The sequence below is a fragment of the Marmota flaviventris genome, chromosome X (assembly GCF_047511675.1).
Source record: "Marmota flaviventris isolate mMarFla1 chromosome X, mMarFla1.hap1, whole genome shotgun sequence".
Classification (NCBI taxonomy): Eukaryota; Metazoa; Chordata; class Mammalia; order Rodentia; family Sciuridae; genus Marmota; species Marmota flaviventris.
This window is the reverse complement of record NC_092518.1, coordinates 132,634,581-132,660,845: the sequence shown is the minus strand read 5'-3', so window position 1 is coordinate 132,660,845 and position 26,265 is coordinate 132,634,581. Positions and strand designations below refer to the sequence as shown.

At 42.0% G+C, this 26,265-nt stretch overlaps 2 protein-coding genes across 2 annotated transcripts; both read left to right on the top strand.

Moving 5' to 3' along the window:
- The first annotated feature begins 1,278 nt into the window (after positions 1–1,278).
- LOC114107166 (paraneoplastic antigen-like protein 6B) lies at positions 1,279–3,589 on the top strand. Its single transcript, XM_027954512.2, has 3 exons — positions 1,279–2,337; positions 2,539–2,713; positions 3,426–3,589. The coding sequence occupies exons 1-3, from the start codon at positions 1,279–1,281 to the stop codon at positions 3,587–3,589; spliced, it is 1,398 nt and encodes a 465-aa protein (XP_027810313.2).
- Positions 3,590–4,590: 1,001 nt separating this feature from the next.
- Positions 4,591–11,518, top strand: LOC139703174 (synaptonemal complex protein 3-like). The gene is made up of 6 exons (XM_071606104.1): positions 4,591–4,609; positions 6,302–6,419; positions 7,456–7,555; positions 9,019–9,117; positions 11,251–11,355; positions 11,465–11,518. Exons 1-6 carry the CDS (start codon positions 4,591–4,593, stop codon positions 11,516–11,518), a joined length of 495 nt encoding a protein of 164 aa, XP_071462205.1.
- Positions 11,519–26,265: the final 14,747 nt, after the last annotated feature.

Genomic DNA, 26,265 nt, shown 5'->3' with positions numbered 1-26,265 from the left:
ACTGGTTCTTGAGCCTTGGGTCTTGGGTCTTGCAGCCGGCACAGCAGGAAAGGCCTGGGCAAACCCAGGAGCTAGGTCACCCTCCTATGCGAGGGCAGTGAAGCACATAGGCCTGTGGTATACCCATCGTGCTCCAGTGGGATGGGCAGTGCCAGATAGATAGATGGTGGACCCTCGGCGGGGTGGCATGGTGAGCACACATTCCCGCACGTATCTACTTCATGGAATCACACCTGGACCTGGTGCCCTGGCCTGGCCCAGAGACCAGAACAATCCTATCCTGGGTGGGGATGGAATCAAGGACTGCAGGCAAAGAAGCCCCTGAGAGCCTGCTCCCCACCCCTGGCCAGAACGCAGAGCTGGTGGGCCCACCCCAGGCCGCTTCCTAGAGGACACCTTGGGCGCAGCCCCCTCGCCGTGCTGGCGCCCCGAGGGCACATCCAGAAGGAGCAGGGGACAGGGCTGGACCCAGACGGACCGGGTGGGGAGAGCCAAAGGCGTGGGGTCTCCAGACACCGACACCCAGACACCCCCTCCCCCCCGGGGGGGGGCTCCACCTGTGCCAGGGCGGAGGCGGGGGAGGGAGGAGGAGCAGGTGACGTCACCCGCGGTCCCTGGGTGCCCGCGGCGGCGGCGACAGCCCGGCCGCGTGACCCGTGCGCGCCAATGGCCCGGCGGTCTCCGGGGCGACGCGGAGGGTCCGCGCTCCACCGCCACCGCGCCCCCGCCCCGCGTCCGCACTGCAGAGAGCGGTGGCGAGCAGGCGCCGGCGCACTGGCCCACGTGCCGCGCCGGGAGAGCGAGAACTGGACGCAGAGCCAGCGACAGGGCGAGGGAACGAGGGGCGACCGACCCCGCCGCCGCCGCCGCTCTGCTCAGCCCGGAGGAGCCCGCGCCGCAGGGGCCCGGACCAGGGAGGACCCCGCCCCAGCAGGAGGTACCGTACCCCGGGAGGGGCCGCTCGGGCCAGGGAGACCCCGCGGCCCTCCGCCCGCGCCGGCCCAGCCACAGCAGCCCGCGGGGCGGGGGGCGGCGTGGGAGGGTGCTGTGGCCCGCGGGAACCCTCGCGGGGTGGGGCGGGGGGCGGGGCACGAGGGGCGGCTGGGGTGGGAGTGGGGGGTTGGGCATTAACCTCGCTGTCGCCCCGTTCGCATTCACAGGTTGTGGAGACCTGGGCTGCTCTCCCTGATTCCTAGGCTCCCGCCCCTGGGTGTCTTCCCCTAGTGCCAGCCTGGTCAGCCCCTAATATCAGCCCCGCGTGGGCCGAAATTGTGGGCGATGGCGGTGACGATGCTGCAGGACTGGTGCAGGTGGATGGGCGTCAACGCTCGCAGGGGCCTGCTCATCCTGGGCATCCCGGAGGACTGTGATGAAGCTGAATTCCAAGAGTCCTTGGAGGCTGCCCTGTGGCCTATGGGCCACTTTACCGTACTGGGCAAAGTGTTTCGCGAGGAGGATAACGCCACTGCGGCCCTGGTCGAGCTCGACCGGGAAGTCAACTATGCTTTGGTCCCTAGGGAAATCCCAGGCACCGGGGGCCCCTGGAACGTGGTCTTTGTGCCCCGTTGCTCAGGCGAGGAGTTTCTCGGTCGCGTGCTCCACTTCCTGGAGCAACAGGGGCAGACAGTGGAAAGCGTGGCCGGTGCCCTGGGTCTGGGGCTGCGCAGGGTGTGCTGGCTCCGATCTGTCAGTCAGGCGATCCAGCCCTGGGTGGAAACCGTGAGGTACCAGCGCCTGGGCGTGTTTTCCGGGAGGGACCAGCCAGCCCCTGGGGAGGAGTCCTTTGAGGCCTGGCTAGACCACACCACTGACATGCTGCATGTGTGGCAGGGGGTCTCTGAAAGGGAGAGGAGGAGGAGGCTGATCGAAGGCTTGAGAGGGACTGCCCTGCAGCTCGTGCATGGGCTCCTGGCGGAGAATCCCGCCAGGACTGCGCAGGACTGCCTGGCGGCCCTGATCCAGGTGTTTGGAGACAACGAGTCCCAGGCCACCATCCGGGTGAAGTGTTTGACTGCTCAGCAGCGGTCAGGCGAGCGTCTCTCCACCTTTGTGTTGCGGCTGGAAGTCCTGTTGCAGAAAGCCATCGAGAAGGGGGCCCTGGCCAGGGCCTCCGCTGACCACGTGCGCCTGAGGCAGGTGCTCACCAGGGCCAACCTGATCGAGCCTCTGGATGAAGCCCTGAGGAAGCTGAGAATGGTTGGGAGGTCTCCCACATTCCTGGAAATGCTGGGGCTAGTTCGCGAGTCTGAGGCATGGGAGGCCAGTCTAGCCCGGAGCGTGAGGGCCCCGGCAGAGGAAGGGGCTGGTGCCCCCGCTGATGCCCAGGCGGATGCCAGGGCCAATGCTAATGCAGAGGATGAGAAGGTGGAGAAGGAAGAAGAGGAGGTGGACCAACAGCAGCAGGAAGAGGTGGTGGTGGAGGAGGAGCAGGAGGAGGAGGAGGAGGGGCAAAGGGAAGACCAAGGCAATGATCATGCTCCTGCGGGCCCAGGCCAGGCAGGACCCACTGAGGCCCCAGGAGGCCCCGCCCCAGCTCAGATGGGCAGTGCTTCTGATGCCAGCCCAGGAGGGCCTGGTTGTGGGCCAGAGAGCCTGGCCCAGGCAGAACAGCAGGAAGCTGAGGAGCCCCTGCTGGAGGGGCTCAAGGACATCCCAGAGGAGTCAGGAAATGAGGATGGGGCTGGGGAGACTGGCCACCCCGAGTCTGCCCCAGGTGAATAGGCTCAGAAGGCCCAGGGGCTCCTCTCCTCTCAGGCAGCAGAGCCTTGGAGGGAGGGACAGGACTCGCGCCAGGGCCTACCCTCACCCCACATCAGGAGCAGGGCCCAGGGAAGGGCTCACCCAGCCCAAACCAAGCCCCTGGATCCCCCCAGCTCCCCAAAGGGGCCCTGGCCACCACCACCACCAGACTTTTCCAGTGACCCCAAAGACCATATTTGCCACCAGATGGAGCAAGGAGAGGTGCCCCTCCTCATGGAAGCCCCAACCCCAAACCCAAACCCTGCCAGTCTAGGGCTGCAGGCCTAGAAGTGGGGGGATGGGCTGAGGTCACCTGCCACCTGCACTGGACTGGGAGACGTCGGGGAAGAGAGTCCATCTCAAGGGTGCCAGCTGCCTGGCTCTCCCAGCAGGCAAAACCCCAACCCGATTCACCGTCCCCGGGACAGGGTGCTCCTGTCCCTGTCCCTGGAAGCCCGCCTTATCTGTAAGCCCCATAGTGACCCACCTCAGGCAAACGCCCACCCCCACGCTAGCCATCGTTCCTGTGCAAAGCCGTGAGGTGTGTGTCAGCCCCGGGCAGAGGACCGCGCCCTCGCGGCCGGCCACCTCCAGGCCCGGGCACGTGCCGTGAGCTTCCGGGCGAGCCAAGGCTCTGCTCGCTCCTGTCCAGTGTCGTGAGCTCAACCTCTGCTTTCTCGGTGTAGATCTAGGCCAGCTGCCTGCCGCTTGTTCTCGTGGAGATGTGTGTGTGTTCTTCTCTGAGCAGCTCCTCCCAGGAGGCCCTGAGCCCAGTCCCCAGGAGTCGGAGACGGGAGCCGGCGGGAAGGATGGACGGCGAGGGCGTGGTGGACGCTCACCCCCTCGGTGATCAAGACCGCGGCCTCCCCTCGGGCAGGAAGCACTGGACCTTAGATGGAGGGGGAGGGCCAGGGACTGTGCTTTGACGTTCCACCCCGTTGTTCCTTGTGACTCAATTTCCTTGGCTTGGGGGGGGGGGGTGTTCCCTGTTATGCTTTCCAGTGTCCTGTGACCCTTCTGTGCCAGCCACAGGGCAAGGGCCACCCCACAGCAAGTCAGCCCCTCAGGGGGCTCCCGGAATGGAAGTGAGTGTTCATTGCCAGAGGCCATTGTCCTGGCAAGAGGCACATCTGGGTCCTCAGAAAGGGAGGCTGTGGTGGGAGGGCCCCAGCGTGGAGACAGAGGAGCCCCAGGAGGGGGGGCGGGCCGACCTGTGGCCTCAAGTGGTTGTGAAGAGTCCCTTAGGTGTTGTCATCCCTTCTCTTCAATGGTTCATTGTTTCTGTTTAATAAATTTTGTGAAATGTTCCAGCTTATTCTATCATGGTGAGGGAAATTGGGAGAGGAATGTTGGTTGGAGATGGGACAGGGTAGAGTAGGGGGGACAATGGTGGCTGGGTTAAAATGCTGGGTGCATTCAGGCAAGGTCCATGATGAGCTGTTGTGATTTCAGCTGGCCAGTGGGCAACAGGATACTGTTAGTTGTGGGTGGGCACTGTCTTTCTGGCTCCCCAGAGCACTTGGGAATAAGTGGGTTAGGCATTGAAGGGAGGGCACAGGACCACAGGATTCCCAGCAGTGCACGGGGGTGGAGGGGTGGGAATCGGGGCATCCAGCCAGGTCAGACAGGCCACGTGTGTGCTCCCGGGCTAGCAGACATGAGCAAGCTGTGGGGTAATGTGTTTAAAGCAGTTTTAGCCTGCTGTGCCACATAGTGTGATTTCAGAAAAGTCTGCCTTCTGCTCACACAGCACCTAGCTAACCTTAAGTGCCTAGGGGTCTTCCATAGTAACAACTTTTTGCCTCACTTAAAAATTTCCTGTCACTTTTTTATAGGGAGGATGTACAAAAGATGTTACGGGAAGTTAGAGGTATGTTTTGGAAGATATTTTTACTTAAAAAAATTGTGTTCAACTGTACAACTGTTAGTGTAGGATTTACTAAACACTGGCCTTCAGGACTCTGCCTAAAGTCTTTTTTCCCGTATACAGAATTTTATGTATTTAATTTAATTTTATGACTTTCTGAAGTTTTTATCTTTGGAGCACCAATGCTTAAGAGTTCCTCTGAAATAGCTGTTAGTATTTTTATTTTAGTGAATCATGCAGTAGAAAATTGAAGACTACTTTTTTGTTTGTTTGTTTGGTACCAGGTATTGAACTCAGGGGTGCTTAACCACTGAGTCACATTCCCAGGCCTTTTTTGTACTTTATTTAAAGACAGAGTCTCACTGAGTTGCTTAGGGCCTCACTAAGTTACTGAGACTGGCTTTGAACTTGCAATCTTCCTGTCTCAGCCTCCTGAGCCTCTAGGAATACAGGTATATGCTACCACGCCCAGCAGAAAATTGAAGACAATTTTATACCTAGTGAGAAATGTATGATTGTATCCAAAAACTCAAAAATTTTCCATTTGCTTGTTAATTGTCAGCCACACTGTTTTAGATGTATTGGCACAGGTTTATGATCCCAGCAACTCAGGTAGCCAAGGTAGGAAGATGGCAAGTTCAAGTCCAGCCTCATCAACTTACTGAGATCCAGTTTCAAAATAAGATTTAAAAAAAGGACTGGGGATGTAACTCAGTAGTAAAACACCCCTGGGCAATCCCCAGTACCATAAATAAACAAGCAAACAAACACACTGAATAAATTTCTTTTATTTCTATATACTGTAAAGTCTATAATGTTAACAGCGTATTTATCAACTTTTGGCTCTGCTATAGAGATAATTCATACAAAGGATTATGTTTTGAAAGCTTTGGTTTATTTGGTGCTAAAAGTGCTTGTATTGTGAGGTGTGCAATTAATTATTTGTTATAGATGGACACCATGAGTATTGATAAATAGCTATTGGTAGCAGATCTTGATGTAAAGTCATATCCTTAGTACTGTATTACTTTCTAGTTGTAATATTTTATGAGAAACACTGCAGTTACAAATAAACATCTTTTACAACATCCATGAAAATATTTAAAAAGTGCTCTTATGTATATTCATTTACTTATGTAAACCTGAAATTCTTATAACCATGAACACTGTCTCTTAGTAAAATATAGTTAAAAGCATCACCCACTGCATGATTTATAAATATTTTTTATTACAGTATATTTATTTCTCACTCTTTGACAGACTTCTTAAGTAAAGTACTTTTGTGTATTTTATGAAATGAACTCTAACAATATTCCATCCTAGGAGTGTCCTTTGAATTAGAGGACATTTAATAAATTATAAAATTTGACTCATTAACTGCTTCTCAAGAAGAAATTAAATTCTTTTTTATGCTTCTTTGTATACATTTTTAAAAAGTATAAATTATTTTGACTATTAGAATTTTTATCTAATTTAAAAGGTGACCTGCAGTTTGATAAATGAGAATTGTATTACTATTACCTAAATATGTTCATATAATATAAGTGAGCAAATCTTGTTTTTAAATGATGTCTGTTTTATAAATTTTAAATGTCTTTCCAATATTGCTGAATCAACATTTCCCATATGGGTACGAATATATGGGAGCAAAGTAATTTTCAATAGCCACTTAATGAAAATTTATTTTATATATAGCTGACATCACACAAGCTCTTCTTGCTAGAAGAAAATGGTTTGAAATGAATACAGATGCTTCTCTCAAAATTATTAATGAAAATATTGAGCATATTCGCAAAATACAACAAGAGCAAAGGTAAAGTTTTGTTTTGTTTTTGGAATCACAATACTGGTATATGTGTGTGTGTGTATATATACATATAACTATTCATGCATAAATCTTTGCACTCCAATTATCACCATGCATTTATTAGAATCTCCAATTAAAAATGTGTTTTGTAGCTGGGTGTGGTGGCGCACACCTATAATCCCAGCAAATTGGGAGACTGAGGCAGAAGGATTGAAACTTCAAGGCCAGCCTGAGAAATTTATTAAGACTCTGTCTTAAAATAAAAAGGGCGGGGGTGTGGCTCAGTGGTGGAGGGCCTCTGGGTTCAATCCCTGATATGACAAAGTATTTTGCTTGATTTTCTCTAAACAGATAATTTTCGAACCTTAGTTTCACAGTACTGAAGTATATTACCTAGAAGAAAATAAAATTACCTCTTTTGCCTTTGAGATAATAGTATTTTCCCTATAAAGTTGATTTATATACATTTATTATAATATGTTAACTGAATATAAGACAAATGTCCAATCATCAATCCTGGGAGTGTTAAGAGTATTCAGTTATATAGAAAAGGTAATTCATATTGCAAATAATTTATGTTTTTAGCTGAATCTCATTCTCTGCTCTTTTTGCAAAATTAATTGTGGCAATATGGAGAAATAGTTAAGAGAAATATTCCTGTCTGGAAGTGTTACACAGTGAATGGATATGTTATCCACATTAAATCTAACTTCTAATGCCAGAATCTATGTTATTTAGTAAGAGGAATTGAAAATTAAACTGCTTTTATATCAATTAAGTATTTGTGGAAAATTTATACTGCAGTCCTCAGTTTTCAAGCTGTTAAGCAGGTGAACTAGCTTCTCTAGTAGTCACTTAGGAATAAATATTTTTATAATGAGAGTAAATCATTTTGCTTTTCTCTTTCTCATGAGAAGATTTTAGCTACTTTTATTTTCCTTTCATGGTATAAATTATGTGAAATTATGTCAACCATTTTTGTTTTGAATATATTTTTCATACCTTTATGCAGTATGACCATGTTCATTATTATGTTTTACAGGCAGAATCTTCATTATAAATATTCTCAGCAATTTCTGCCTTTGTTTCAACAGTGGGACATAGAAGTACAGAAAGCTGAGGACCAAGAAGAAAAACTAGCTGTTGGTATCAGGCTTAGCTTTATGATTAATCTATTATATCAAAATCTCAAGTAGCAACAGTTCATGCAAAAATTCAGGAGAGAAGGTAGAGGACTTAAGGCTAGCTGGGCAAAGGTGGATGGAAGATGTGGTGATGGGAGACAGGACTTCCTGTTGGGATTGCTTGTGTTTCTTCAGAGAAGTGGTGAGGTCATCATCTGGGACTAAGGATGGGGAGCAGATGCTGCTTTCAGGACAAAAGAGAAGGCAGGGAATTGTTTCTCGAGAGTGGTTCTGTAGACAGACAAGAGAAATAGAAATGCCAAGAGGCGATAGGGTTCAACTTCAGTTCATAACATAGAGATCATGACTTTACAGCGGGAGCAGGCAGCTTGGCTTGGCAGAACATGTAGAGAGTTGGATTTGAGAGGTTTGGGTTTATCCAAGTACATTGATGAAAGGAGAAGGGGTCACAGTGTATAGGCAATGATGGGTGTCTGATGACTATGGAATGTCCTCTGGGACTGAGAAAAGTGAGGACATGGGGACAGCATATTAGACAGTGAAAAGTGCTCCATTCGAGGGAATTTAGGTCTTTTAAGACTACTGAGCCACAATATTGAAGAGAGTGACTTACAAAGGTAGGGAAGTGGCTGAATGTTGTAAAAATGGAGATATGGTGCAGTACAGTGGTCAGGAGCCTGGACTCTGGAATCAGACTGTTTGGGATCCAAAAGTACTTCAGCTAGCTGCTCACTATGAAACCACCAGCAAATTATTTATATCTGCGCTCTGTTTTCTTTTTAGTGAAAGAGGACACACTAAGAGTATCTACCTCACGAAGTTGTTTTGAGTAGTAAATGGGTTCTTTTTTGATGAGTTAGTTTAAAATGCTTCAAAACAGTGTTTTAACATAAGTTTCCTATATATCTTTGCTATTGTTTGTATTATGTAATTCTGCAGTTATTGAGCATGAAAAATCTAGAGTTTGACTCTGGGAGTGGCAAGTAGGGAACAGTATGAAATTATTATTGGAGAGTGGGTCAAGGAATAGAGAGGCTTGCATCACTGGAAGTTCCAGCCCTGTGTATATTGAAATGAGCAGGAATTAGTATTATTTTTGAATATTGGATAAGAAGAAATATTCCCTACTTAATTTCTGCTAGGTAGGACTTTAGATTTTATCTGCTTGTGGTAAACAGATTATTAGAAGGGTCATCTGTTGAATTTGAAATCAATAATTAATACATTTATTTGAATATTGGTAAGAAAATGTCCTATTCAATGAGTGATACAAAAGATGATTATATTATTTTGTTTGGGTTTATTGGAGTTGAAATGCAATTATTTAAAATTGGATATAAACATTAAAACAAATTAACAGTTATTAATTTAAAGTATATTTCTTTCAACTAAGATTTATAGATTTGTTTTTTAAATGTTAAATTTTATTCAAATTTTATCACTTTATTTTATCTTTTTAGAATATGTTTCAAGAGCAAAGAAAGCTTTTTCTTCAATCTAGAATTATTCAGCGTGAGAAAGTTAAAGAAATTAAAAATTTGTACGAGCAATTGCTAAAGGTCTGTTGTGTTGTACTTGGTAAACAATACATTCTCATCAAATACAATATATATGTAGAATTACAAGACTGATTGGTTCTTTCTGAATTTATGGTGAAGCAGTTTGATTATGTGTTTAAAAATTGTTAATCATACTCTATCTCAAATTTATTTTTCTAGAATTACCATAATTTTTACATGAACTTTTAATTTTAGAAACCATTAATAGTTGTGAGAGTTATTTAAAACAGAAGTAAAATTGGGAATTTTACCTAGAAATATACATTTTGTCCATAACATTGATGCTTTATTAACACTATAATGATGTTTTTATGTTCAAATTGATAATATATAGTGAAGAGCAGCAAGTCGATAAATCATTTCTACTTTTCTTTTACTTGTCTTCTATGGACAGCTTTCATTAAATAGGAAGTAGGCAAATATAACTACTCAGTAACTCTTTCATTTTCTAGTGTAGTTCATAAGTGTTCTATGGCATATTTATTTATAGAATTATTAATGAGTAAGAATGGTTTTATGTTCCAACTTATGATTACCAGGATGAAAAAACAAGTGGAAGATCAACCCTTTGTAAATTGGCAATGTTCTTCTGTCATATTTGCGCATCAGCTAATTTTCCTCAATAACATTGACCTCTTATTCATGTAGATGCATATTATTTAGGAGTTAAAAATCCTTTGGGGGGTTCTTTTTAATAGTCCCTTTAAGATGTACATTAAAATGTCACTCTTAACTAATTGAGGTGTTTCAGTAAATAATTAAATTATTCTAAAAATTCTTTCAGGAACTTCAGAGTCATCTGTATACAAAGCACTTATTTAGAAAGAGCTTGCAAGTTGAGAACATGCAGCTCTAATGTTCCCTTAGAACCATTAAGAAGTTGGTATGAAGAAGTAAATAGAAAAGTTTCTTCTAAATGTTATTGATAAATGTTAATAGTTATGGTAGGAACTTTATTATTTAGCCTCCTGAATTTAATTATCCTTCCCATCCAGTTATCAGTAGGTCTTACCCTTACTGTAGTCTTACCCCTGCTGTGGTACCTTTTTTTTTTCCTGTGCTGGGGATTGAACCCAGAGCCTGGCCCATGCTAGTGGACCTTTTATTGCTTTAATTTCTGCTGTTGCTGCCCTAGTTCAGGACTTCATTATTCCTTGCCTATAATATTAAAGTACTCTTTTTCTGAGTTCTCTCTTCTCGATCCATCCTTCAAGGTTTTGTAGTATCATCTTCCTAAAACATGGCCCTTCCTTCTTCTAAAACTATCAGTGGCTTCCCCTTCTTAATTCTGTTATTCAGATACCCCATGTGCAGGAACTCACCATTACATTTCCTCATTTTGCTTATGTTCTTCCCCTACAGTATTTTTAACTTCTTTTATTTACCTATTGACATTTTATTATTTTGCCCTCTAAATCTCACTGAACCTTGCTTGTCAGCTACATACCCCAATAAATTCTTCTTCCATACCTATTTTAAAGTTTTTATATTATTTCTGTTTAAATTTTTGCTCATATATATGAATACAGAAGAGATTGTAGTCATTTTTTAATTCTCCCACAGCATGTAACCCAGTACTTTTTCCATAGTGTACTGGATGTCACTATTGAATGAATGATAAAGATTTAGAAGGGTCATATGATAGCCTGTTTTATTCTAAGGAAATCATGTTACATGAACTGTTAGTGATAACAAATAAGTCATTACCCTGTTAAGAAGTGTGGCATTTCATAATGCAGGTCTACCAGTCTCTTTCTATGTCTGTTCCATGTTGACAACTGCTCACCAACCCATTTTTGTAAACTAAGTACGTGATTGTTGTTCCTCTCATAAAAATATTCTTCCACTCAGATCTGACATTTAAAAAATTTCTTGGGGCTGGTGAGGCAGCTCAGTGTGAGCACAAACCTACCATGTTGAAGCCATAGGGTTAGTCCTTGGCACTACAAAAAAAAATAGAAAGAAATGTTAAGGGGATATTTATATCTGCATATATTAATTATAATTTCAGTTTGAATTAATAGCAAACTCTCTGAATATCAAAAGTTGTTACTTTTGAAATTTAATTTACTCATTTGGAATATGAAATAAGAAGTGGAAGCTTCTAACTGAAGTTGACTTTTTTTGTTTTAGAGTATCAAAGACCTGGAGGAGTATCATGAAAGTCTTGTTATTGGTGAACAAAGTAAAGTGAAAAAAGAAATGGCTGAGTTGCAGGAAAACATTCTTAGGGAGACTGTAAGTAGCTTGTGTTTAATATCAAAACCCAAGAATTGATATAAACCTTAGAATATTTTAAATATAGAAATATGTATAACAGCTATCCAAATTTCCTTTTTTGAAACAGCAACAGCAAGAAGTGGCAGTTGTTGAAAAGTCTCTTCACTCTCTGTTATACTGATGGCTCTGAAGAAAAAACTCAAACCTACATTACCTACAGTTAAAAAACTCAAACCTAAGTTACCTAAGCTAAATATAACATTAGTTACAATAATAGACATTCTAATATAATGCAGTACATGTTTGTCATTTTATTAAACACAAGATGCTCACTCTGTTAACTATCAATTGAACCCTAAATGGTTTTGTAAGTAGCAGCAATTACAAAGTTGTACATATCAAACTCCTAGCCTTTGGGCAGTAATGGTGACTTCTTCTCTAATGCTTGCAAGTACATTTTAATAAAGATTATTCACTTTAATATTTGGCCTCAGTGAATCAATATCAGTCCCAAAACATGGACATTTACATTATTTATTCCTTGAGGAAAAAAAGACAAAGTCTATTTTACCTGTGTACCCCTTTGTATTGATTCATTAGCTGACAAAGCCAATTCCAATGCAGATATGATTTCAAAAGAAAATCAACTCTATGGTCTTATAAAATTATTAAACACACTACATCTGTGTTCTTGAAAGAATTAAACTGCTAAAAATGATTCTGTCAACTGAACAAGATACAAAAACATCAGTGCTGAAGTTTGTGCTTATGGTTGTAGCATTTCCACAGAGATGCCCCAATTTCTTTTACTTGGTTTTGCTCTACCCTCAAATCACACTTGTCTTACAATTGATTGAAAGTATTTTATTAACATGTAGTTATACTTAATTATTTGGGGTTTAACCATCTCTTTTAAAGTGATCTAAAGTGCTCTGTTTCTGAAGTTTAATACTCAACAAGCATGTGGAAGTTTAAATGTACATGCATTTAAACACTTGAATCATTAATTCTCATAGCTGTCATTTTCTCATTCACTTTTTACATTTAGCAACATAAAAATTTCATTTGGAAATATTTTATTTTAAAAACATGAATAACCTGTAATCCCAGTGCTTGAGAGGCTGAGGCAGGAGGATCACAAGTATAAAGTTAGCTTAAGGAATTTAGCAAGGCCCTAAACAAGTTACCAAGGGTCTGTCTCAAAATAAACTATAAAAAAGGCTGTGTATGTGGCTCAGTGGTTAAGTGCCCTTGGGTTCAATTCCTGGTACAAAAGAAAAATGTGAATAAGTCAGATTTATTCTTTTGTTGAGTAACTGAAGTTGCTTTCATTAATCATTCAAAACAAAATGACTCTCATTGGATGGGGCATGCTAGCACATGCCTGTAATCTCAATGACTTGTGAAGCTTAGATGAGAGGATCACAAGTTTGAGGCCAGCCTCAGTAACTGGCAAGACCCTAGGCAACTTAGGGAGGCTGGCTCTCAAAATAAAAATGACTGGGAATGTAGCACAGTGGTAGACTGCCCCTGGTTTCAATTCCCTGTACCAAAAATAAAAAATTATGCCCACTGAGAGGAGAGGAGTGACTTTCTCTCATTTTTCCATGTGCTTTCTATTTTTATTTTCCCTGATATACCCTCTTTCTTCCCAAGTTTTTATTTATTTGGGGCCGGTATCTGGAGATTTAACCCAGGGGCTATTTACCACTGAGCTACATCCCCACCCCTTAGAGCTTTTTGCTAAGTTGATGGGACTGGACTTGAACATTGTGATCCTGCTGTCTCAGCCACTGCAGTCACTAGAATTACAGGCAGGCACTATTGTGCCCCTCCACATTTAAAAAAAAAATTCCATATAGACTCTTCCAACTTGCAATGACTTTTATAGGAATAAGTGTGTCCCCTACCATGATCCAATATTTGACATTATGAGGAGAATGTAATTCTGATATTTTACATTTTTATAAAGGAATTTCCTCTGAAGTCAAAGCATGGGCCCCTAAATAAACCTTAAGCACTACTTCAAATTTCTAAGATTCTTTGAGACATTTTTTCATTAGGTATAGATGGAAACTAGGTATTACAAAGGTCCTTGTGATATTTCTGGTATTCATACAGAGCTATCTAATTTTATTTGAGAATAGAAAGGCAAGTATCAGGATGTAATATAATAGTTGATATTTAGTTCATCTCCTTACTATCACAATGAGTAAAGGCAAACTTAAAGTAGCATTGGTTGATATTCTAAAGGGAAGAATTTTTTTTTGCCATCAAAAATTACTAGAGGGATGTGTATAAGAATGTGTGTGTGTGTGTGTGTGTGTGTACATGAGATTTTTTTTTTTCCGAATAGTTTCAGGTTGATACTAAATGACTTGGAATGTACAAAGATTCCCATATACTTCCTGTCCCATACTTGTAGAACCTTACCATCAACATTATGCACCAGAGTGACACAGTTGTTAAAATCCATGAGGTTAACACTGACATTATTGTCTTTGGAAGTCCATGGTTTATATTAGAATACACTATTGGTTGCCATATTTTTCAGTAATGAGTTTTCTTACATGACACTTGTGCTATAGCCACTATTTTAGATTTCAAAAAAGGGAGTGAGGGCTGGGGCTGTAGCTCAGTGGCAGAGCACTTGCTTAGCATGTGTGAGACACTGGGTTTGATCCTTGGCACCACATAAAAATAAACAAATAAAATAAAGGCATTCTGTCCATCTACAACTACAAATTTTTTTTAAAGGGAGTGAGGGGCTGGGGTTGTGGCTCAGCAGTAGAGCACTCGCCTGGCACATGCAAGGCACTGGGTTCCATCCTCAGCACCACATAAAAATAAATAAATTAAATAAAGGTATTGTGTTCATCTACAACTAAAAATATTATTTTAAAAGGATGTGAGTATTTTGTTCATTTTTGTGATGGAATTTTAACTCAGCATCGGGAAAAAGTTGTTTTAATTAATAAATATAAATACTTGTTTTTTTTTTTCCTCCCAGAAACAGTAAGACAGTTGTTCTTTACTAAGTACAAATTATAAAAAATTTATTGTCAGCCTTTTTAAAATTCTAGTTGTTAGAATAATTTACATACTTTATTTTGTTCCATAATAATCACCTTTGAAAATAACTAATATCAAGAAAGTTGTGTCTTCTAATACCATTTGACTCAGTCAACATTTGCAGTAGTAGAAGACTTGCACTCATGAAATATGATCCCACATTTCTATTCATGGTGAACAGTTTAACCTTCAAGAGGGTTAAAATCCCTTAGGTCCTGAATTGTTATATAATCCTTCAGCAACAAAACCCCAAGGATCTGGGAAGGATACTTTCTGATTTCTTAGATACTGAGATTGCTACTCAGTCTATAGTGGTTCACCTTCTGATCCTCAGGATTGAAATGCATTTCTTTGGTCATGTTTCTCATTAATGTATAGATTGTTCTACTTTGACCCTAAATGCTGATGATGGCCATGAGAGCTGCATAACAAAAATATACATGATGGGATCTTCAGGACTTTCTCCTGTTTTATGTTCAAAGACAAGCTCACTTGAAAGTACATAGGCCTTCTGACAAAATCCCTCACAGATTCCTTCGGTTGCTACTTTTCTTCTTGAACTACTATGTGGTCAGTAGGTTTGTGAACTTGATCAAGTGAAAATATAAAAGAAGCTGTCTTGAAATTTGCAGTCACAAAGCAGTAAATATGTCCTCATAACAATGATGCAGTGAATAAAATTCGGGGGGTAGGCTCAAAAATGTTTCTTTAAATATTTGTCCTCCAACCAGGGGGAAATGCTTTCCTTCAGCTACCAAAGCCCAGAGAAAAGGAACTTCCTGCCTCATCTTTTAGAGAGGTGTTCTCCTGACCCAGGAGGAGAAATCACTATCTCATCTCCTTGACTTTAATGGAAAAGCTCCATGTTGCTCTTGGCTCTCTGATGCTGCAAACTTATCCATTTTGGAACACTACTAATGATAGCTGAGGGTATATCTGTTTTGTTTGGTTTCCATAATCTTTTACATAAAATTCTACTTTGACCCCTAGAGATAAAGGTTTGCATCCTTATTTCACCATAGTGCCCATCAGGGAAAAACTAGGCCAATTTCCTTTTAAAAAAAAGTATTGGGTTTTTGCTTACTAATATTTTAGATATGTTACATAGGTTCATAAGGTAATGAATATCTAAATACAGTTAAAGAAGTTCTAACCTGGACACAAATATATTTTGAATAATCACACTCTGTCATAAATTTGGGTTATTTGGGGTAACAGATCAAATATTTCAGTTTTCAGATTTTTTTTAATACTGCCCGGAAAGTGTTCTTTGACCACCTCAGGAATAAAAATTACATGTCAACTACCGTAAGCAGAGGGGAAGAATTTTAAATAGATTAGATATTAGTTTATGAGTTTATTCCTGAAAAAATGTAATAACATCATGAAACTTGGTAAAAAATCATTTATGTAGTACCTCATTGTATGAACTTAGCACATAACAGAAGTCTTTAAAATCCCAAGTTTATCAAATAGTGTGAGACCTTTCAAATCCCTTAAAAAGACTCACTGCCGTGTTTATTTTCATGCACTTATTTTCATGTGTGTTTATTTATAACCAGCAACTTGATGAAAGCCAGTGAGGTTCAGAGGTACAGAAAAATACACACACACACACACACACACACACACACACACACACACAAAAACAACTTTAGTTGCTCCATTTATTGAGCAGCCAACTGTAGAATTAAAATAACCTAACAAAATAGGAAACTTAATAATGCAGTACTTAGCACATATAATAATTATTTTACTCAAGTGACCAAGTTTCTGTGTTAAGGACAATAATTCTGTATGCATTCTGAAATTCTTTAATTTTTTTTTAAAAATTTTGTAGTTGTAGGTAGACAGCATGCCTTTATTCTATTTATTTTTATGTGGTGCTGAGGATCGAACCCAGTACCTCACACATGCAAGGCAGGCGCTCTGCCACTGAGCTATAGCCCCAGCCCTAAAAAATTTAAATAAAATCTTATCCACACCTTACCCACATTCCTTTATTAAGCAGGATGTTATAATCAAGAACTTATCCTGTCCTTGAGGACTCATAGTCATAATTTGAATACAAATCAATCCTGTATTTGGTAGTACTATGTGATCAGGTTAGTTTCCTCAATGTTAGCTGACAGTGCTTGATCCAATAATGTACACTTCTGATAGTACTAGCCCCATCAAATTTGATAGTTGTGTTCTCTAAACCAGGAATAACCCCATAGTGGTAACAAGTTGGGTTAAGTAAAGTCTAACACTAACCAGTGCCTATAGTCCCATGACAGATTAAAGTGATTTTGACATCTTTGCACTATTCTTTTTTAAATTTTTCATGTTTTTTTAATTTAGTTACAGATGAACACAATATCTTTATTTTATGTATTTATTTTTATGTGATGCTGAGGATGGAACCCAGTGTCTTCACATGCTAAGCAAGTGCTCTACCACTGAGCCACAGTCCCAGCCCTCTTTGCACTGTGTTTGATGGAGAATAGTAGAGGTATTTGGGAGGTAAATGGTGTTTTCAAGAGTGTAAGGTGTTGGGGGAGTATGGCCTCTAATATATGGTTTGATGCTGCATGTGGAGAAAGGTTTACAAATTAAAAGAAGTCATTTTAAATAAAATTCAGAAACATTTACCATAGAGAAATTGAGACTGCTATTAGATTCATTAGTCACAGGCTGTATTCCATCTTGGGATCCAACATCTTAGGTGATGTATATATGTGTGCATGTTTAGTTGACATACATTAATTTTTCCTCTTTATGATATAGTTCCAGAGTTTTGAGAAATATATAGCATCATGTACCATACATAATCATTCCTTCACTCTAAAAGTCCCCCTGGTATCCCTTTTGTACTCAACTACTTCTGTCCCCAAATACTTCTTTGCTTAGAAATCATTAATCTGTTTTTCACCCTTAAAATTTTGCCTTTTCCAGAATCATATGAATGGATTGATACAATAAAGTCAAGCCCCTTTTGATGTGTGCCTCTTCACTTAGCAACATCCATTTAAAATTCATCCATGTTGTTGCATTTAAGAAAAGAAACTGAGGCTGCTGCTCTCATGGAAATTGTTCTTAATCATAATGTTATCTGACATCTCTTGAAAATAAGTAAAATGTAGCAAGAAAGTGTCATCAATGGAACAGCATATCCATCTATATTCATCTACCATAATATTGAAGCACTGGTCTAAAAATAAAAGACTTGACCCCAAACCTAGAGAATCCACATACATTCAGTCCACTTTTAGTCATGTGAGCTCTCTATAAGGAAGTAAGCCATGTATACAACTATGAGATCACATTAATGCAATTTGGAGGAAATTTCCTGCATATTTCACTGTTCTGTTTTGGATGTTTGGACATTTATTTTTCAGGTCTGAGAATTCATAACTGTAATTCAATATTAACACTGTAGAAATAAAAAACATTCCATAGCAGCCTTTATGTGGGGATTCTGTTGAGAGGAAAAACTTGCCTTCTGGGGACTCGGGGTCAGTGGTGCCAATAGACTAACAGGAGAAAGGACACACTTTATTCATATGTGTGAGGAATGCACACTATGGCCAGCATAGTGACAGGGAGGTTGATATGTCTGACTTCACAGAAGAGTGGGAGGGAGGAAAAAAGGCCTCTCTGGGAGTACAACAGGACTCCTTAGGAAAGACCCATGCAGCTTCAAAGAGAACCCAAAGTAGAAGAGAACATTTTACAGAAACGTTTTGTCACAGGTGCCAGTGGTTTGCTTCTTCTTGGCAATAGAAATGCCCTTGCAGAAGGGACTGATGGCAGCATCACTCCATCTTCTTCCCTGAAGTGAAGCTGCCTGAGAGAAGCCATACATGGGAGCTCAATCCCAGAAGTTACTGCTTCTAGTCAGAAGAGGGAAGCTCTGAAAAAGAATCTTTTTATGGCGGTGCTTTAAAACAAATCTTTGTGCCAAATCTAGAAACTCCAGTGCATCCTGACAACACTAAATCTCAAAATCCTCAAATTCATTACTGGGAAGCCTATCAAGGTTTATAGTATTGAAAATCCTACATATTAGAGTCATAATGGATAATTACAAAACAACCATTAACTGAAAGAAATTAATCCAGGTGGGAGTGAGTCTCCCTGAATATAATCTCAATTTATATCACAGTCTTGTGGTTTACATGGAGCACAAACAGCTAACCATGGATTCTTGTGATGACATTGTAAGACATAGGGGTGTAAAGGCAAGAAGGCTTTGCAACCACATGAGTTGCTAACTTGCTAGCTCATAACTGCCAAAAAGATCTGACATGGAGTTCTGGTGACAAGACACTGAAGCCCTAGGGGACACACTTTGTAACACTACATTTATCAAATTATACAGTGAGAACTGTAGTATATATATATATATATATATATATATATATATATATATATATATATAATATCCTAGTGTATATAAAGAGTGGATATACAGCAGTAAGTGGGGCCTATGAAATCAGTGAGAGAAAATGGAATTAATGAAAGGTTGTGTTGGGGTAAGTGAATAGTAATAGAGAAAAAGATAAATTGAAACCTATTACTCACAGTAGATACCAGAACAAATTCTTGATGAAACAGACATCTAAATGTACACAGTGAAACTGCACAAACAGTCTTTGACTATCCAGAATTTGTTTTAGAATTACTAATAATTGTGAAGATGGTTAAATCCAATAGAACAGGCATAAGACTGAAGAATCGACAGTTCACAGAGATAAGTAAGCAAATGAGTCTTAACCTATGGAAAAGTTACTTGCTCCCCTAATAAGTAAAACAAATAGGGAAACCTTTATTGACATTGGTCTTGGCATGCTTTCTTGGATTTCCACCAAAAGCACAGGCAACAAAAGCAAAAACAGATAAGTGAGAAGATAGCAAACTAAAGAGCTTCTACACAGCAAAGGTGATGACTACAGAGCCAAATGGCATCCTATGGAATGGATGAAAATATTTCCAAACCATCTATCTAATAATGGATCAATATGCAAATCATATGAGAATCTACTATACTCAATAACAACCCAAAATCTGATTAAAAGTGGGCAAAGACTTGAACAGATATTTATCCAAAGGAGACACAGAGATGGCCAACAGGTATTTGAAAAGGTGCTTGACCTTCCTAATCATTAGGGAAGAGCAAACCAAAACCACAAGGAAAGCCAGGCACCTTAGAGCATGCTTGCAATCCCAGCGGCTTGGCAGGCTGAGGCAGGAGGACCTTGAGTTCAAAGCAGACCTCAGCAAAAGCAAGACACTAAGCACTCAGGGAGATCCTGTCTCTAAATACAAAATAGGGCTGGGGATGTGGCTCAGTGGCTGAGTGCCCCTGAGTTCATGCCTTGGTACCCCCACCCAAAACCAAACAAAACCAGATGAATGTCGCCCCATCACTGTTAGGATGACTGTATTTATTTTATTTCATTTTTGGTACCAGGGATTGAACTCAGTGGCACTCAGCCACTGAGCCACATCCCAGCCCTATTTTGTATTTTATTTAGAGACAGGTTCTCACTCAGTTGCTTAGTGCCTCACCATTGCTGAGGCTGGCTTTGAATTTGCAATCCTCCTGCCTCAGCCTCCTGAGCTGCTGGGATGACAGGCATGCACCACTGCACCTGGCATGGATAGCTATTTTTAAAAGACAAAGGAGAAGTGTTGGTGAGTGTGTGGAGGGAAAAAAATGTGTGCAGTTTTGGTAGGAACAAACATCATTGCTGTCATCATGGGAACCGGACAGAGTAGTTGAAAGGTCTCAGGAGAGGCAAGGGCGGCATTCCACAAAAGTGGGAATGAATTTCCCATAAGAATAGCACTGGAACCCAGACTCCTTTGGGGAGAGATGTAAGAAAAGGTGCCTAGCTCACAAATTAGTCATTTTCAATCCAGACTGAGAACACTGGATGCCATTTGAAATTGGAGGAATAGCAGTCTAAAGAGGATAAGAAAGTGTGAATTCAAAGAACCTGGAAGCATTAAGCAGGCAGGGTATCACCAGGTGTGAGATGCACAAATGAGTCCCTCAGGAGGAGCTGCCTGAAGTAAGCAAAGTTCACAGAAAACTCCTTCCAAACACATTTCCTGTGCTTCTCCTAATTGCAGGCTCTGCCCTTAGGGGTTAGGCTTATGACAATGGAAGCCAGGCTTGCTGCCTTCAGGAAGCTCACAATGGCTCCTGAGGGACAAAGACAAATGGGCAACTACATGATAGTGTTTGTCACAAGTACAAGAGGAACAAAGATAACGGGGATGCTATAGTTTGGATGCGGTTTGAGTGTGTTCCTCCAGAAGTTCCCGTGTTGAAATCTAATCTCCATCATGAAGCATTAAGTGGGAGAAAGCTTAATCAGAGGTGGGTCCTTTAGGAGGTGACGAGGATGAGATACAATCATCAGGCTGCAGCCCCCGTGTTTGAATCTTGGTGGCTTCATGAGAATACTGAGCAAGACCCCAAAACAGAGACAGACATTACAACACTCCCTGCGCGTGATAACCTGCACCACCTTGGGACTCTGCTAGCAAGAGGGACATCACTGAATGTGCCCTTGAACTCACCAGAACCATGATCCAAAATGAGTCTTTTCAAAAAATATATGTACAGCTTACCCAGAATGTGATATCACATTATTAGCAGTAGAAAAAGGACTAAGATGGAATCATAGTGGAAAAGCAGAGTGAGAATGTTCAGAGGCTCCCCCAATGTAGTGCTGCTTCTCTTTAAAAGACGCGATGTTACTGTCCCACAATGAAGTGAGGCAAATGGAAAGGTACTTGCAAACAGAGAATGTTTTTCTATTCTTCAACTCACAGCAAAGCCCAGTTCACTTAATCCATTTGCAGCACTTGTGAAAAACAGGGCCAGGCCAGACAAACATTGGTCAAGAGGAGGTGAGTGTTTCTAGTGTCTGCTCAATCTTCAAAGAGGAAAACACTGCCTCTGATTTTTGACAAAGATGGAGTTAGGAAAGAAATCAGCCCAATCATGTTATGTGCCTATATGAACATAGCACAAAGAATTCTACTTTTATGTATGATTAGAATACGCCAATTAGAAAAATAAAGAGAAGGGACACCGGTGAGTAGAGAAAGGGGATTGGCAGGGAGAGGAGGGGAGGGAAAGGGGAAGTGATGGGGAATAAAATGGAGCAAATTATGTTATACCCATGCATGACTATCACAATAAACCCCACAATTATGTATAATTATGATGCAAAAAGGAAATGTGAATTAAGTGATTCAAGTAATGCATAGAAATATAAAATACATTTATAATGAAGTAAGCTATGCACTGCACAAGTATTAATTGGGAACCATATGTCATTATCGAGCAAGGAGCAGCCCTAACCATAACTACAATTCTGCATCACAGAATCTTACGTTGTCCTTTATGACAAAAGATGACACTGAGGGGCAGGCAGGATAACTAATCTGGTCTTCACTATCTGGTGCTAGAGCCTGAATTTGTCTGACTCCAAAGGCCACCCAAGCCCCAGGACGCCACGTGGCCAGAACCAGCCTGGAAGCACTGAGAGGTTGTCTGTGGTTTTGAGCATATGGAATACCCAGATTAGGGTTAGCTGTATGTGCCGTTCCAGATTCCTTTCCCCTCCCATGTACTGATGTCTCTCTCCCTCAGCCTGTGTGAGCTCTCTAGCACTTCTCACTGAACAGGACAAAGAGCAGAATAATGATCTAATCACAGAACTGAAGGTCAAAGCCACCTGAGTCCCGAGACCACTCTAGGTCTTGGATGCCTAAGACAGCATCAGAGACCCTCCCCATCCACAAATTTAATTCACCAATCCCTTATCTAAGGTTCACCTTTCCTCTTCTACTGAAACGCAGGGAGCTCAGTGTGTACTTGTGGGTCATCTTCATTTCAAGGAGCAAAGGTGGGACTCTACACATGCCACACAGATATAAACGACAATTTCATGTTTATCAAATCAACTATTTCCCATTGGGAATCTCATTTGTAATGAGCTTTAAAATACTCACATTATAAAAGACCAGATATAGGAATTAACTTTTCCCATCTGCAGATAAATGTACAATCAATTTTTCCATGGGCTAATTAAAGGTCAAACACGGGGGAAAACTCTTGTGGTTAATGTATCGCCCTAGAAAAGGGTGAGATATTTAAACCATAGGTAATGAAGTGTTGTTCTCTGTTCTCCTATGTTCTTCTAATCAATATTAAGGGCAGGAGTCATTTATTAGGGATCCCAAATCAATTAAAGGGCATTCCAGTGTGTGTGTGTGTTCTGTATCTCACGGCTGATAGTCACACACTGACTCGGGTGTCTTATGATTCCGAGCCACTTGGTTCTGGGGGCACTAACCTATGCTGCCTTGTAATAAGCCCTGTAGCCCACAGAATAGATTTCCTTTGAAATCTCGTTTTCACCTGAATAGATTCTGTAACTTTTAATGAGACCTCACAGGAGTGTGTCCCTAAAGAGATTGCATCTCTTTAACTGTTTCCCTTAAGGAGGGACAAGTTGACCTTCCATGCTTGTGCTTTCTGAGTTTGGGGATGGACGCAAACACACTGACACCAAACCTAACATGAAATCATCTTTATTGCTAAGAGTTAATTGGCAGTGTCAGGCAGCAAAAGCCAGCAGCGCTGCCAAAGGCCTGGAAGCTTCACACACGGGCTTTTCAACAGCTCCCACACACAGCTCTTCAGGTTTCATTTGGGTCTGAACATCAAGGGGATCCAGCACTTAACAAACCAGTGAACAAGACATGTTGGGCTCATGGAGATAACTTTATGACTGTATCATATCACTTGGGGTGAACAGCTTTCTTCAAAGGATCATGAGAATAACAGGGATAGGAGAGATTTCCGAGCACTGGCCTTCTCCTCCTGCCGCTGTTACGTGAAAGGAGAAAATCATCTGTTCAATAGTTGTTTGAATATTGTCCATATTCTAGCAAACAAGCCCTTTTGGTGCTAAAACCAGGCCTTAGCTGTCAACTTTACCTACAGGATACTTACAGATTCCATCATAAGTTTCGTTTGCAAGATGGCCATCTGTTTCCTAAGTTCACTGTGTTCACCAGCAAGAATGTTTCCTCTAGATCCTGCAGACTCTACAACAGAAAGCCCAGGGTTGTTTTTACCTTCATATTATTATGTTTATGTGGACCGATGATCGAACCCAGTGCCTCACCTGTGCTAGGCAAGTGCTCTACCAAACCCCAAGTTTGTTTTTAAACCACCCCTCTTCATCTCCCTTCACAGATGTCAGCAGTGCACGGGGGTGGAGGGGTGGGAATCGGGGCATCCAGCCAGGTCAGACAGGCCACGTGTGTGCTCCCGGGCTAGCAGACAAGGTCAGGGAAGGGCCGTAGAAGGGCCCTGGCATGAGGTCAGATGTCCCCAGCAGGAGCTGTGTACAAGACAGGAGGGCAGGCGTGACATTTTCTAACCCACCCCACCCCACCTGCTTTTCCTTTGTATCTGGGTCTCAGACCATGTCACATTGGAGCATCTTGCAGGAACAGAGCATAGCCACAGCTGCACTATCCTCTACCTGCCTTTTGGAGGCACTGTGGTGTGCCTGGCATATCTACCCTATGTGTTTTAGCAAGGCCATGAGTAACCCAAGCCATGTTTTCGATGCAGACATAGGAGTTTCAATTCTTCCAAAATTGCGTGGGAATATGTGGAGCGTTAACAACAATAAGCACAATCTCAAAAGGCATATCATTCTCCAAATGCTACTTCTGCATTTCACTGGCATGGCAAGTGAGAAAGGCATCTTGCATGATGAGTTGCATCATGCATGCCATCTTGCTACTGTAGAGCATTGGTAATGTGGCTTCATATAGATAAAGTTCTTTTAGGCATCTGTTTTCACAATAGTGAAGTTTCATTTTCATTGAAGATCTGCTCAGACAACTGATTTTCATCCACAAGCATCTTATTTAGCGTTTTTGATAATCATTACTGCCTTCATGTAACCCTGTGCAGACTCAGTGCTCACTTTCACGTTATGTAATGAACAATGACTCTAGAGCTGTTTAAACCACCTGAAGCTTGCTTTATACTCACCATCATAGTGGAGTCCACCCTTTAGACATATAAGATGAAATATTTGCTGTGGCCATGATCCTCATGGGGCTGCAAGGAATATTCTGATCTTTAGAAGTTTCTTCATATCAGATATACATCCTTCCTGAATTTTTGTTATCCTTTGGGCTTCAATAATGTAGGTGTTTTTTTTTTTTAACAGTTTCCATTACTTTGTTCTTGTCCTTCAAGATGATAGCTATGGTGAAATGGGACATGATTTGAGAGAAATAACCATCACTGATGTGTCACATCAGTCCTATGTTGTGTTCTCTTTCATTTCCCTATCAACCACCAATATAGCCCCTTACTGATAACATTACAGAGGATTTTCTATTATCAGTGGCCATGATGAATAAAACAACAGATTATCTCAAGCACAGGAGAAAATGGTGCAATCAACAGACACAGTAAATAAGAGATGTGTGCTTTTACATTACAATGATACACACACACACAAATGCATATGGAATATGCATTAAATGATAAAATATACATTAAATACAAAGATCAGTCAGAGATATTTATTATCATTATCAATCATTATGTCCTATACATATTTTCATGTGTTATACTTTATGAAACTGGCAGCAGATAAGGCTTACAAACACAGGCATTGCCACAAACTCTAGGGTTACAAAACCATGGCTCCAAAATTACTACATGACACAAATTTTTTAGCTGCATTGTAATATTATGGGAATACCTTCTTACATACCATTGGTTATTGACAGAAATGTTCTAATATAAAATATGATTTAATTTTTTAAATTTATTTTTTAGTTTTAGGTTTACACAATATCTTTATTTACATTTATGTGATGCTGAGGATCGAACCCGGTGCCTCATGCATGCTAGGCGAGCACTGTATCTTTGAGCTACCACCACACAGCTCCTGGCAGGGACATCTGACCTCATGCCAGGGCCCTTGTATGGCCCTTCCCTGACCTTGTCTGCTAGCCCGGGAGCACACACGTGGCCTGTCTGACCTGGCTGGATGCCCCGATTCCCACCCCTCCACCCCCGTGCACTGCTGGGAATCCTGTGGTCCTGTGCCCTCCCTTCAATGCCTAACCCACTTATTCCCAAGTGCTCTGGGGAGCCAGAAAGACAGTGCCCACCCACAACTAACAGTATCCTGTTGCCCACTGGCCAGCTGAAATCACAACAGCTCATCATGGACCTTGCCTGAATGCACCCAGCATTTTAACCCAGCCACCATTGTCCCCCCTACTCTACCCTGTCCCATCTCCAACCAACATTCCTCTCCCAATTTCCCTCACCATGATAGAATAAGCTGGAACATTTCACAAAATTTATTAAACAGAAACAATGAACCATTGAAGAGAAGGGATGACAACACCTAAGGGACTCTTCACAACCACTTGAGGCCACAGGTCGGCCCGCCCCCCCTCCTGGGGCTCCTCTGTCTCCACGCTGGGGCCCTCCCACCACAGCCTCCCTTTCTGAGGACCCAGATGTGCCTCTTGCCAGGACAATGGCCTCTGGCAATGAACACTCACTTCCATTCCGGGAGCCCCCTGAGGGGCTGACTTGCTGTGGGGTGGCCCTTGCCCTGTGGCTGGCACAGAAGGGTCACAGGACACTGGAAAGCATAACAGGGAACACCCCCCCCCCCAAGCCAAGGAAATTGAGTCACAAGGAACAACGGGGTGGAACGTCAAAGCACAGTCCCTGGCCCTCCCCCTCCATCTAAGGTCCAGTGCTTCCTGCCCGAGGGGAGGCCGCGGTCTTGA

Bases quoted from the DNA above. Each gene is read 5' to 3' on its own strand.
- LOC114107166 (XM_027954512.2), top strand. From the start codon at position 1,279: ATGGCGGTGACGATGCTGCAGGACTGGTGCAGGTGGATGGGCGTCAAC. The intron at 2,338-2,538 runs GCCAATGCTAAT...GCCCCAGCTCAG, and splicing joins ATGCCCAGGCGGATGCCAGG to ATGGGCAGTGCTTCTGATGC. The intron at 2,714-3,425 runs GTGAATAGGCTC...TTCTCGGTGTAG, and splicing joins CCACCCCGAGTCTGCCCCAG to ATCTAGGCCAGCTGCCTGCC.
- LOC139703174 (XM_071606104.1), top strand. The intron at 6,420-7,455 runs GTAAAGTTTTGT...TATGTTTTACAG, and splicing joins AAAATACAACAAGAGCAAAG to GCAGAATCTTCATTATAAAT. The intron at 11,356-11,464 runs GTAAGTAGCTTG...TTTTTGAAACAG, and splicing joins AAAACATTCTTAGGGAGACT to CAACAGCAAGAAGTGGCAGT.